At 40.6% G+C, this 14,207-nt stretch overlaps 1 protein-coding gene across 1 annotated transcript; it reads right to left on the reverse strand.

Moving 5' to 3' along the window:
* Window positions 1–550: 550 nt before the first annotated feature.
* Window positions 551–11,160, reverse strand: LOC126200039 (odorant receptor 2a-like). The gene is made up of 4 exons (XM_049936677.1): window positions 11,084–11,160; window positions 7,710–7,823; window positions 2,912–3,067; window positions 551–610 (listed from the first exon to the last, which is right to left on the reverse strand). Exons 1-4 carry the CDS (start codon window positions 11,156–11,158, stop codon window positions 551–553), a joined length of 405 nt encoding a protein of 134 aa, XP_049792634.1. The 5' UTR covers window positions 11,159–11,160.
* Between the last annotated feature and the right edge of the window lie 3,047 nt (window positions 11,161–14,207).

Consider the following 14,207-nt stretch of genomic DNA (forward strand, 5'->3'; position numbering starts at 1 on the left):
TTTTAAAGAACCTTCCTGTACGATATCTGGCAGTCATCAATTTACAACGAAAGTCTACTATACGGGATTGAATGAATGGACAACTATTGGTGACTGATAAGATATGTAAAAGTCCATACTTTTATAGTTCAGTATTATTTCTCTCAATGAATGATAAAAATTGTTCTGCTACAGGAAGTCAACAAGATATTTTCATAATTCACTAGGTGTAATGTACCACTTATTTCGGTTCGTATAAACCCATACGAATTATCTAATACTTTTTCAGGTTCATGTTTAATTTCTCGGCAATCTATTTTAATGATTTATTCTAAAGGCGAAATATATATAGCGAAATATAAAATAGCAGTCTTCTGAGTTTTGGTGAAGTGTTTTCGTGAATCAAAAAGCCTTTTATCATCATGAAGTTACTTCATTATTCTAAAGTGTGTGCTAGATTTGGTTCAACACATCTATCATGGAAATGAAACGATTTTCTAATCAGCAAAAGTATTATATCAGTAAATAAACTCTGGTCTGTGTTTGCTTTTACATTATGCGAAGTAACAAGTTACTCAGTGCTTTGAAAATGATAGAGCAAATTCAGCAGTCCATATGATCCATTCAGCACCTGCAGACATAAAAATATTTTAAACCACTTACAGATATTTACCTTACAATTAGACTCAAAGCTATTATTGTATATTTTGTTTTTATATTGAAACTAGAATTAGAAAAAGTACGAATAGTACTCTGACATAAAATACTTTGTTTTTGAAAATAAATAATTGTGGATCTCCTCAATGAATACAAATTTGAGTAAATTTTACGGATATGATTTCACAGAAGAGACGAATATCTTCTAGGGCGATTTTTAAAGTGCACAGATAAAATCCATCCCACTTTGTGAGAGAAATCTTCGAACGTTTACTGCAGCTCACTGTCCAACATGTCTACAGACTCAGTGAAATGGTGAATGATAAGATTGATATGAACGTAGATGATTCCGTCCAAGAGACCAAAGCAACTGTTAAGTGTCCCCATATCATGGTCCAAGTTCATTGTATTGAGATGATTGAGATGATGACACATCTTGACACAATGTTCAAAGTGACAACATTGTAACATGCACGATAAAATATGTTAAGTGCCGACAACATCAAAATGGTAGTAATCTCGGTTCAGGGAATAAAATTGATTTCTGCATTTGTTGTGAAGCGAAGGAAGCTTGACAAGCAGGTACCCGTTCAGACGAATAAGCAATAAGTTTTGAGGAATAGTCCGTGTGATGATAGGATGCAATGTGAATTTTAAAGGAAAAGAAATTTATCACATCAATAACAATTAGATGTAGACTATTACTAAAGGGTGTAACTGCACGATACACAGACAATATACAGATAGTAACGTACTAAAAGAAATTGCGCTAGTAGAAATAACTGATTCAACGTCAGAGGTAATCAAACATTTCTCTGCAGAATAAGTCGTATTGCGTAGTGAAGAAGTCGGCCATAACGTTAGTGCTACAGTGTTTTCGATGCATGTACTAGTATTACACCAAAGAAATTGTTATGTAGGTGTGGCAGCAGGAGTTTACAGGGAAGGTAGAAGATGATGACTAAGATAACTCGCTCCAGTGAGAACTTTACGGCGCGGTATGAGAAGATCGAGGATATTTTGGAGGGTTTTTTAAAAACAGTAACTGTTCCACAATCATGATATGTAAGTCTGCAAGTTTGGCATTGAAAGTAGTCCTATAGATTGTTAGCCACATCATTGTCCTCTTCTATTCCTGCTTAAATTGTCGACATTTCGTCCCCTCAGGTTACTGTGGTATTCCCGAAAAGCTGGACAGTGTCAAATATGAACGTGGCAGTCATTTATAAAAATAAATGTGGCACATTGTCTTCGACAATTTTCAGCTAACTAGGAACACTAGAAGATCCATAAAAGAGTGATCGCTACACTGGTCTTTGACAGTGTACAGTTAATAGGGAACAAATGAAGATCCTGAAGATCATGCCAGAAGAGGAGTCGAAACTTCGATTGTGTGAGACGAAACTGAAGAGGAACACGACGCAGTCTAAGAACCTAGAAAATTTTACCTCAACATCGACAAAAAAGTTAAGAGTAGCTGAAATGTTCTTTTACATATAACATAGAGTAAACAATGCCTACATTTTTTGCAATTTAAAATATAAATCAGTAATACATTTATCTGTTTTAATGTATGTGGTTCCCTGTTAAACTCTTCATGTAGTTGACAGTTCTACAAATCTAAACGTTGTTGGTTTGCCTCAACTACTCTGACTTACAGCAATAATTAATACGTCTAGTAGCAAAGGAGGGCCACGTTATAACTGACTACCAGTTTGGAAACGGAAAAAGTAGGTACCACAGTGCGTACCTTTTCATGCGAAATTTACAGATTTACACCTCAAAAGGGAAATATTTTCTCTGGTAAGAAATAGATCAAAATAGTCTGTGCGAGATTCATGGATCATGACAGTAGTTTCCTTATAAAACCAGAGATGAAATACCAATATGAACTTTCAAGTCATGTCAAGCGTTTAACGCTGTTAGAAAGACATGTTGGTAGTGACGTTAGAAATGGGATTTTTTTATGTTGGTCAACTCTCGGTTTGTCATGTTGTGTATATAGTCTTCCATAAACTTCACACTGTATTTAATAACATTAAGATAACGACAGTAAGACATCTCCATAGCCGCGGTCTCTGAATACCGACTATATTACCAGAAGAAAATAATTCTCACTATTGGACAGGGGACGTGTTGAGAATTTATGGTGTATACTTGTTGATCTCCTTGCTGTGTACTCTGTCCTAGGATACATTGTGTCACACTCAGGGCTAACTCATTGAATGGAGGCTCCAACGCTATATTTGGTGAACTGAGAGTCTTGTCAACTGACCTGCACAAACATTTGCTTAGACAACTTGCTCATCTTGCCCACAGTGATTTCCAAAGGCTTGCTAGTGGATATGAGGAAAACCAGGAAATCACGCTTGAATCGCTCATTGCAGTCGACCCATCCACAGCTGATGGCAGAGTCGGACAGTTTTTCACTCTGAAACACAAATCAATAACTGTCTTAAAGGCAAGTCTGGAAATATTCGTACTGTTAGCTAGCATTTACAGTTTCTTCCCTTTAATATTGCTATATCGTACTCCAATAAAGTCCAAATCCGAAAGCAGGGTCGTTAATGAAGTACAAGGCACGTTTACTATCAACAGCAACGTACTGCCAGAAAGTAACTCAACTCTTGGAGAGGGAGAGTGCTGCTACTTATACGAACATCAGGTATTCTAAAATATACAAAGATTACAAACACCAAGAATTACGAGTACGAGAACTTACCAGAAATGGTAAATACTAAATAGCAAACAATTGCTGGTGGTGGAGTTTTAACAAGTAACCGGCAGCACGCTATCCACTGACGCAACCCGTTACTCCATACTGCATACAGTACACATCGCCGTAATATTTTATTAGTTCATAATTACTTCTACACTACAGTTGTACACCGAGTGCTTATAATTAGTGCAGCTCCTCATGGAGGTCCAATGTAGGCTGTATTTATTGTAGAGCAGGGAAACTTGGTATTTATCCTAATGCGCTACAGCGGGACTGATTTACACTGAAAAGAAATTACTTCCAATTTTGGCCACTAGATGTTGAATTGGCTCTGTGAATGCAAGAACGAGGTACAGAAATGTTTTTACATAACGAAGTGCGAAAGGGGCGTGGGCACAATAGGTCAAAGAAGTGAGGAAATCATAATGATTTTGTTATTAAACATCTCGCATGGAAACAGTGGTGGCCACACAGCTGCGCTCCTCCGAAGCAGGAATCACATGCTGTACAAGGAGTGGTCATTAACGTGCTGACCTTACTGTACACCTTACAGGCCATTGGCTGTATTCTCTTCAAAGACTTAGCGACCGAGAATAAAGGTGCTTCTGAATCCACAGCACACAGCCACAAACGGGAATTACTCTCCGCATACAACACAGTGCTCGACAGTACCCCGAATTCGGCAGTTCTTTGTATTCGCTGCACCCCATTCTGTAAAATGTGCCTTGTCAGTCCATAGAATAATGCACGGGCATGAGGTTTCAGCTGCTGTACCGTCGAGACCTTGTACGGGTACGGGTGTGAAATAGATAGCAAAATTTTCCGTACTGTTGGCTTTGGGATGGACAATTCTCGTGACACTGCATTTGCACCAGTGCTATCCTGGGGCACGTGGTGCATGGTCAGTTGCTGCAACAGCAACGTCGTCAACAACTTTCACGGGGATAAGACGCCTTCCTCTAGCAGGAACCATACCCAGCTCACTCGTGTTTCAGAGTTTCCTTATTGTCTTCTTTAAACCATTCAAAGACATCGGATCTCTCCTCAGACATTACAGTCGGCGATACTCTCTCAGTGCAGCTCTGAATTTCCTGGCATTCAAATAAAACTGTTTTACTAATAGCATGGTCTCTTGTCTCGATCGTCACGCTGCTCATTCGCGTCACGGTTGTCAAATGACAGGGTCGATGTTGTAGCGTCATACAAACAGAGTATGCAAATGGGTGAAATGGCACTGAGCACTTTGGGACTTAACATCTGAGGTCATCAGTTGCCTATAACAAAGAACTACTGAAGCCTAACTAACCTAAGGACATCACACACATCCATGCCCGAGGCAGGATTCGAACCTGCGACCGTAGCAGTGGCACGGTTCCGGAGTGAAGAGCCTAGAGCCGCTCGGCTACAACGGCCGGCCAAACAGAGTACATCGCCAGATATCCACCCGGTAATTTTTGCACCTGGTAATTTTTTCCAGCGGAAATCGGTTTCCCATTAACACATTAGCATATCTAACAAGTTTCGCTGCCATACGCTAATTCCAGCCCGAACAGGACCTCCGTAAGTATCTGCACTTTAATTAGAACCACTGAGTCCTTCTTTACTTGTGGGCTATCTATACAGAAAATATCTTTGTTCGAAAAATTTCTAGAAAGTTACGCAGCCTTTAATCAACTATTCACAGAACTACCAGATAAATAGTCGTTATTTATAGAAAAATTCATCTGCATCTATGTTTGTATTTATAGTTGCGCAAAGTACTCAAAAAGAGGACGGTCAAGAGTAGTGTAGGCAGTCTCTTTAGTAGAACTGTTTCATTTTCTGAGAGTTATGCCAGTAAAAAGCAGCCTTTGGTTTGCCTTCCCCCACTTTTTCCATGAGTTGATTAATATAAGGAAGTAGATGGAAACCCACATAGATGGATGTGGAATTTTTTAAAGAGGACGGTGAAGAGTAGTGTAGGCAGTCTCTTTAGTAGAACTGTTTCATTTTCTGAGTGTTATGCCAGTAAAATGCAGCCTTTGGTTTGCCTTCCCCCACTTTTTCCATGAGTTGATTAATATAAGGAAGTAGATGGAAACCCACATAGATGGATGTGGAATTTTTTAAAGAGGACGGTGAAGAGTAGTGTAGGCAGTCTCTTTGGTAGAACTGTTTCATTTTCTGAGTGTTATGCCAGTAAAATGCAGCCTTTGGTTTGCCTTCCCCTACTTTTTCCATGAGTTGATTAATATAAGGAAGTAGATGGAAACCCACGTAGATGGATATGGAATTTTTTAAATGTGAGATTGGTGAAAACTGCATTCTGATCCGAGCTTGGGATCACGAGATATGTGTTTCTGGATTGTGCATAATGATTAGAAATGATGGTACCTGGCATCAGCCATGAGATTCCGTTGTCGCGCAGTAGGGAGAAAGAGTGGAAAAAACGCGAGCCATCGTGGCGAGAGTTCCCGACTGCAGTGCCGGGGTGTCTGGAGAGTTCGCGCAAGAATAGCAGCTGGGGCATAATAATAGATATTACGTAGTGTGTAGGGGGGGATACCCTCCCAGTTACGACCATGTGGAACAGTCCAAGGCATTGAAGCATAGAAAAGAAGAATAATCCATCATAACATTATGTATTGCCGTAGTTAGTAGGTAGGGGAAATTATTTCACGTGGAATTCTGAGAGTGACTCCTCTGGTATAATTGAGTTAGGGCATTATATTATGAGAAGGACTGATATTCCTAAAGTGTAATGTATGACGTCACTGCAGCCAGGAAAGTTAATAGTAGCGATGACGAGCCACTGTTCAAAAAAATCGTGCCGGCTGCTATACCAGGTCGTACGTGCATCGAATCGCAGCACCACTTCAGTGGCAAAGTAAGTTTCGTTTCTTCATCTGTCGAGCTACCAACACCTAATCAAGTAGAGTCACCTGGGCAGTTGGTTTCAATAAAGTATATTTTGACTGTGACATTCTTCACGGACTTACAGAATGACAGACAACGAGCAAAGCTTACGTGGTGTACTATGTCGTCACTCCACCACACGCCAGCAAGTGGGGCGATATGGATTATCTAGTTGTTTACTATCTCAGTATTGTGACCTTGTTGTCACTGATGACCCTCTTGTTCACGACAGAGGGTTTAAATCTGTTCGTGTCATGGAGAATATCATATTACTTGTTGCCAATAGATTCAAAACTAGTATTTCGTTGCGGTTTTACGTCCCACGTGGCACAAAACATATTTCGCATACCTCACAGTATAGCAGTGTTGTAGAAGTTTGCAATTGTAAATTCACACGCGCATAATTGTTTCGTTTGTGGTGTCATGGTGATTGTGGCTTAATGATCAGAGCTAGTTTCGATCCTGTGAGTTATGTGAATACCTGTTACCGCACTAGAACTTTGAGTAAGTGCTATAATGAATTTGCACCTACCACCTTGGAGGTCACTGGGTCACAACAATATACTGCGATTTTAACATACTTGTGTGCTCATCATTTGCTGTTTTATCGACCTTGCTCAGATTGGTGCTGTGTTTGGACAAATCGGCACCGGTTTTCACTTCTTGGGGAGCAGTTTATTCACAAATGCAATACAGATAAAGGCCGGTAAGGTAAACAGGTCGAGTATGACCTGATGGATTTCGAGGATGCAGTACCAGAAGGTAGATCTATGTTCCACCCCTGTCACCCACTGCTGCTAAGCGTCTACTTCCTAGCAAAGGCAGTTTGTTCTACATGAGCATTTAACATGTTTCCAAGTTCCTAATTTTTTTCTTTTGGAATCACGCATTTCATGAACGATGACGGAGGAAAACAAACTTCCAGCAACAGCTCATACGCATTTTATGAACCGCTATGGTGGTCTTCTCTGTCATATCACAGAGAACTCTTAATACTATAGTAAAACTAAGTATAATTGTAAGATTACTATTCCTAAGAACTTGATCAACTGTGGCATTATCTATTTCAGGGCCGAAGGCTCTCATTAATGCATCTAACACAAATCATATTTGCTGTTGACATAGGTGCGACGAAATGTGTATCAGGTGTTTGAGAATTGTTCCTCTTTTATAAGATCCAAGCATCACATTCTGCTGCATAGTTATCATTAGTAAGACTGACACCTTTTAATCATTTGCAGACTGATCAGTAGCACTTTTGTTGAGTAATAATTGCTTCTTTTCTAAGTAAGTTTCATGTTTCTTAAGTCATCACATATTCGCGTTTTGTTGTTTCTGTTATGAAGCAAAAACATCTATTTCACGTAATGTGTTTGAGCCAATATAGCTATGTATGTTAATGCAACCTGTAGCGGCCCTTGCTTCGGTTTAATACATAAGTAATTAAATGTAAGCTTACCTGATCAGTTAAGATCTGACCGAAGATACAGTAGATGCCTGTTTCGAACAAGAGAGGTGGTATCACGGACAGTGTCTTCAGCGCCTTTGTCACGTTCCCGTCTCTCTGCAACAGCTACACGGTTCATAATATTTATGTATCTCCCCAGGAACGTATTCATATACTAAAAATACAGAAAATAAAAGAGATAGTATATTGTGCAAATAAATAATTGTTGCAATTCAAGTGAATCAGTCCTGACTTCCACAAATATAGTATGCTGGAATAAAATTCCATATGAGTCCTCAGATAACAAACCCTGTTGTCACATAGGTGAGGCTGAAAAATTTCGAGGGAAAGGGCACGGAGGAAAGATAAATTTATCAAGAAAGTCTGAGCGTCAGTAAATTGAAAAGAAATTTGTTCGCTCCAGTTGATAGATAAAAGGGAATTGTTATGTTAAGCGTAATTATGCGTGATCAAAATTGTTTCATTAAATTTCTGAGACTGGTTTCAAAAGTGAAAACTTCGATCCAATACTGTAGACCTACAAGCCCCAAGGAATTAACAGGAATTTCGTTAACAGGTAGCTGCATTGTTAAATTGCATTACATGAATCGTATAGGAATAATGGCAAGAAAAAACATATCTAAAGAAGAGAAATTTGTTAACATCCAGTAGAAATTTTATTTGAGTGTTAGATAGTGTTTTATGAAGGTACTTTTCTGTAGTGTGCCTTGTACGTAAGTGAAATGTGAACGATTAGCAGTTCAGAAAAAACGGAATAGAGGTTTCTGAAATGTGGTGTACACGAGAATGCTGACAATGAGACGGGTTGATGCCGTCACTGATGAGGAATCGGTAAATAGAACTCCGGAGGAAAGAAATTTGTGATAAACTTGTCTAAAGGAAGGAATGGGTTGGTCGGACACATTCTGAGACACCAAGAAATCAAGAAACACTATTAGAATTAAATGTTTGTGAAGGGGGAGGGGGGGGGAGAACTGTAGTGGGAGTCCAAGAGAGAAATATAGTAAGAAGGTATGAACGGGTGTCGGACCCAGCAGACACTTGGAGATTTAGAGGTTTTCATTGGATAGAGTGGTGTGGAGCACTGTGCAGAACCAGTCATCAGACGAAGAACACAACAAGACAACAGTTATTCACTGTAGGAAACTGTTCAAGGTTTACATTTTGTTTCACTGGAATGCAGTGAAATGACAAGATTACATTGTTCTACAGTGCTAATGTTGATACTAAAATAATGTAAAACACTTTTTGCAGTTAATGTGAAAAAACGTAAAGCAGTGAATTACGCCTTAGACCATGGTCTTACACAGATAAAACGAATGTCAAAGTTATATCTCTCGTAATACTATGGGAACAACAAGATGATATGTTTTACTTTTTTCAGATTCTGATAAGGTGAAAATCATTTCCTTCCTATTCTACACTAATGTAACTTTTGTATGGATGAATCATCGTTCACACAATCAAATGCCTTAGTAAGTTACAAAATATAGCCAATGGCAGTAATCTCTGTTGTAGGACCTAATGATAACTTAATCAGCTATCAGAAACAGAGTTTAGGTTGACATTTTGGAAATATGAGAGTAGTTTTCTGCACTAAATGTTTACAAGGTGTGATGTATATAAACCTGTAGAAATTTTTAGAAAGTTTCGGATAATAATGCTATGAATCAGTAAATTATTAGTAATTTTTAATTACTTTTTAAGTGAATTGACAGTAATACATTTAATTATGTTAGGCAAAGAACCACTGTGAGTAAATTCATCACGTGAGTAACTGAATAGAGTATAAAATTAAGTTTCGTTATTTTACTATGTATTGCCTCTTATGAATAACAATAAAAACGATAAACGTTATTGATGTGGCGCTTACGTTGACGTACAACAACATGATCAGTGCGAAGTTCGACGACAGAGTAACTTGATCGCCGGAATGAGCTTTTAGATAACCTCAACTACCAACCAATGATACTTGCAGCTACAGTGCCGTCCAAAACCAATTCATTTCAGCAAAGTAAGATTCGGTGGCAACCACATATGTAGAAAACAACTGAAAATAGTTTTGCGCTTTCTAGATAAATTTCACAAACGAATACTTTGTTTTTTCCTTTAACTCTCTACAACTCGTCCAGCTCTCATGTGTTCAGAATGAAGGAGGTTAAACAAATTCATTACGATGGCTACACAATGTTTAGTTCAGGCTACAATGCGACAGTAAAAATCTTAATACAGAACAATGATCGATGTTTCCATGTATTATGCGTTTTCTCTCACCTCACAGTGAACTAAAGAAGAGTTGCTTGTGCTGGCTCCTGTCAGGTATCAGGAATTCGAATTGTATTGCTAGGATTCACTCTTGGCTATCAAACATTTGCGCATGAATTCCATTACTCAACGTTACGCTGAAGCAAATCCCCTAGTGGTCGTCGTCCCTTAATTAATTCCAACCGGTGAGTAACACGTTCTTAAATCATTCTCTATCGAATGTGGTTACTTCAGCAGGATGTATTGACATTACACGACTGTGATTTGCATCATAGGAAACAAATTTTACGTAGTTTTCACGACTGGTGAAAACAGCACATTTAGGCTCCCAACGACAATTGCCTTTACAAAACCTAAGTGCTTCATTTATACTGAATAAGTCACCTCAAATGATGTGGTGGAAGGCATCTTGTGTTGCAGTTTCACTTCCCTTTTCTTCCCGTTCCGGCTGGAAATGGGGCGCGAAACTTCGTACGGCTAACTTTGAGATTGAATCTCTCTAATTTAACCTTTAGGGTCTTTTATAAAGATATACTTGAGAGTAAACAATCTATCGATTAACTGTTTTTGGAAAGTACGCTAACAGAATTTTAAAAATAGATCACAACGAAATGCACATAGATTCCCATGTAGTGTCTGCCAGTGGTGTTGGGTAAGCATTTCGTGGCGTTTCCACGCTACGTAAACGAACCAGTAACAGGGAGTGGTGTTTTTTGGGATATTCTGTATTTCTTCTACCAATGCTCTGTGGTAACGGTCCTACACTGACGACCGATAAATATCGATCGAATGAAGGTTTTATAAGCTTCCTCACTTTTAAGTCCTTGCCAAACTGCGGGAGATCGAATGAAAAATCGACTAGCCATTTTATATACTCCGCTTGCACACTACCTGATGTTACACTCGACGAATTATATCTTTTAACTAAAACAGAATTCTTGAAACAGGTTAATTCATCTCGTTATTTTGTGTCCTTTCGTTGCACAATAGCTAGCAGTCGACACCTGACGGAGATGTAGCGGAAAAGCATCGCTTAACTATAATAACGGCCACTGATGACCGAGAAATAACTAGTAACAAAAACTATGAAAGTAGCTCACCACAGCACTGACGAATATGCAGGCACACAGATCAACCATATTGACGAAAAGGAGGATGGAAATTGACTCACTCATTATGTTCTGCAAGAGGAGTACAGACCTGTAACAATATGTGAAATAGCTTCATTCTGTATTAATACAAACACAGCAGTTACACTTCCGCTTCCGTCGGATACATTGAAATTTACACACTGTGAAATAAAAATAAGAGCTTGGTATTTAGTTTCTATACATACGTGATGTGAAAGTGTGCCATAAACAATGAACGTCCTACTACTAAAGGCTACAACTATGATGGCTGTAATAGCATGTGTGCATTTTATTGACTGTTGTTTCTTCCAAACACCTCACCACTGCTCACAAGTTATGTTAATTAATACCATGACGTATTTCAGACCAAACTGAATGTTGCAATCGGACGTGAAAAAGTGCGTGATCTATAATTTCACCCACAGTTATAAGGAACATATATTTCTTATGTGAAATTTATTGAAAAATTTAGCATTTAGCAGAGCAGGCGAGGTAAACATAATTCGGTTTTTACGTTTTGCACTTAAGAGGACAGGGTGATCATTACACTTCAGACGAAAGTTCTTACGCTTGCCGAGTACTAGTGATCTGCCAGTCAAGTTAACTGCTAATGTGAACCCTGACTATATTCCATACATGCGATTTGTAAAGGGTACAATTCAACTGCACATAAGCGTAGATTAACGTTCATAATTTTGCAGGACTTATCTTTGTATACATAACTGTAGCTGAGAACTGATTATCCAGATATTACGGAGAATATAGATGGCTGTATACTACTCAAGCGTCATACTCGTGTTATACCCATTAAAGCTATCTGATTTTGGGTAATGTGCTGTGAGCCACATACCAACGTACTGAACACGCTATGGATTCAAATTTGTTAATTAACATCAGCAATATAGCAATGTACTATCTAGTCCACTTCGAGGTTTATATACAGGGTGTCACCTAACGTTACCGTTTGATATATTTCGTAAACCACATCAAATACTGACGAGCCGATTTCACAGACGGAAAGTGAGGAGAGGGGCTAGTGTAATTGTTTAATACAAACCATACAAAAATGCAAGGAAGTATGTTTTTTAACACAAACTTACGTTTTTTGAAATGGAACCCCGTTAGTTTTGTATGTGCTAACAAAACTAATGTGGTTCCACTTAAAAAAACGTAGGTTTGTGTTAAAAAACATACTTCCGAGCATTTTTGTATGGTTTGTATTAAACAATTACACTAGCCCCTCTCTTCGCGTTCTGTCTGTGGAATCGATTCGTCAGTATTTGATGTGGTTTACGAAATACACTCCTGGAAATGGAAAAAAGAACACATTGACACCGGTGTGTCAGACCCACCATACTTGCTCCGGACACTGCGAGAGGGCTGTACAAGCAATGATCACACGCACGGCACAGCGGACACACCAGGAACCGCGGTGTTGGCCGTCGAATGGCGCTAGCTGCGCAGCATTTGTGCACCGCCGCCGTCAGTGTCAGCCAGTTTGCCGTGGCATACGGAGCTCCATCGCAGTCTTTAACACTGGTAGCATGCCGCGACAGCGTGGACGTGAACCGTATGTGCAGTTGACGGACTTTGAGCGAGGGCGTATAGTGGGCATGCGGGAGGCCGGGTGGACGTACCGCCGAATTGCTCAACACGTGGGGCGTGAGGTCTCCACAGTACATCGATGTTGTCGCCAGTGGTCGGCGGAAGGTGCACGTGCCCGTCGACCTGGGACCGGACCGCAGCGACGCACGGATGCACGCCAAGACCGTAGGATCCTACGCAGTGCCGGAGGGGACCGCACCGCCACTTCCCAGCAAATTAGGGACACTGTTGCTCCTGGGGTATCGGCGAGGACCATTCGCAACCGTCTCCATGAAGCTGGGCTACGGTCCCGCACACCGTTAGGCCGTCTTCCGCTCACGCCCCAACATCGTGCAGCCCGCCTCCAGTGGTGTCGCGACAGGCGTGAATGGAGGGACGAATGGAGACGTGTCTTCTTCAGCGATGAGAGTCGCTTCTGCCTTGGTGCCAATGATGGTCGTATGCGTGTTTGGCGCCGTGCAGGTGAGCGCCACAATCAGGACTGCATACGACCGAGGCACACAGGGCCAACACCCGGCATCATGGTGTGGGGAGCGATCTCCTACACTGGCCGTACACCACTGGTGATCGTCGAGGGGACACTGAATAGTGCACGGTACATCCAAACCGTCATCGAACCCATCGTTCTACCATTCCTAGACCGGCAAGGGAACTTGCTGTTCCAACAGGACAATGCACGTCCGCATGTATCCCGTGCCACCCAACGTGCTCTAGAAGGTGTAAGTCAACTACCCTGGCCAGCAAGATCTCCGGATCTGTCCCCCATTGAGCATGTTTGGGACTGGATGAAGCGTCGTCTCACGCGGTCTGCACGTCCAGCACGAACGCTGGTCCAACTGAGGCGCCAGGTGGAAATGGCATGGCAAGCCGTTCCACAGGACTACATCCAGCATCTCTACGATCGTCTCCATGGGAGAATAGCAGCCTGCATTGCTGCGAAAGGTGGATATACACTGTACTAGTGCCGACATTGTGCATGCTCTGTTGCCTGTGTCTATGTGCCTGTGGTTCTGTCAGTGTGATCATGTGATGTATCTGACCCCAGGAATGTGTCAATAAAGTTTCCCCTTCCTGGGACAATGAATTCACGGTGTTCTTATTTCAATTTCCAGGAGTGTACATCCAGCGGTAACGTTAGGTGACTTACCCTGTATACATACGGTGCACGTATATTTGGGTCTACCCATGACATCACAAGTCATGCCCCATTCCGTGACATCGTCATGTCAATGCCCTCTCCAAATCCACGCCCTCAGACAAGTGAGAGGGACCACACACACACACACACACACACACACACACACACACACACACACACGCACGTTTATATCTCCCAGTCATAGCCTCCAATCAACCTTAATTGTGTAAATTAACCCCATGCACGAAAGTATAAGAATGAAGTGTATGGTTTTTACAAAAAAATAAAAATATTAACAGTACTGGTGTAACTTACATTTTTTTTTACATGTAAAATGTCTGTATTACTTTT

The sequence above is a fragment of the Schistocerca nitens genome, chromosome 1, assembly GCF_023898315.1.
Source record: "Schistocerca nitens isolate TAMUIC-IGC-003100 chromosome 1, iqSchNite1.1, whole genome shotgun sequence".
Classification (NCBI taxonomy): domain Eukaryota; kingdom Metazoa; phylum Arthropoda; class Insecta; order Orthoptera; family Acrididae; genus Schistocerca; species Schistocerca nitens.

Bases quoted from the DNA above. Each gene is read 5' to 3' on its own strand.
- LOC126200039 (XM_049936677.1), bottom strand. From the start codon at position 11,158: ATGAGTGAGTCAATTTCCATCCTCCTTTTCGTCAATATGGTTGATCTG. The intron at 7,824-11,083 runs GTGAGCTACTTT...TGAACCGTGTAG, and splicing joins GCATATTCGTCAGTGCTGTG to CTGTTGCAGAGAGACGGGAA. The intron at 611-2,911 runs GTCAGTTGACAA...TTATGTCTGCAG, and splicing joins CTAAGCAAATGTTTGTGCAG to GTGCTGAATGGATCATATGG.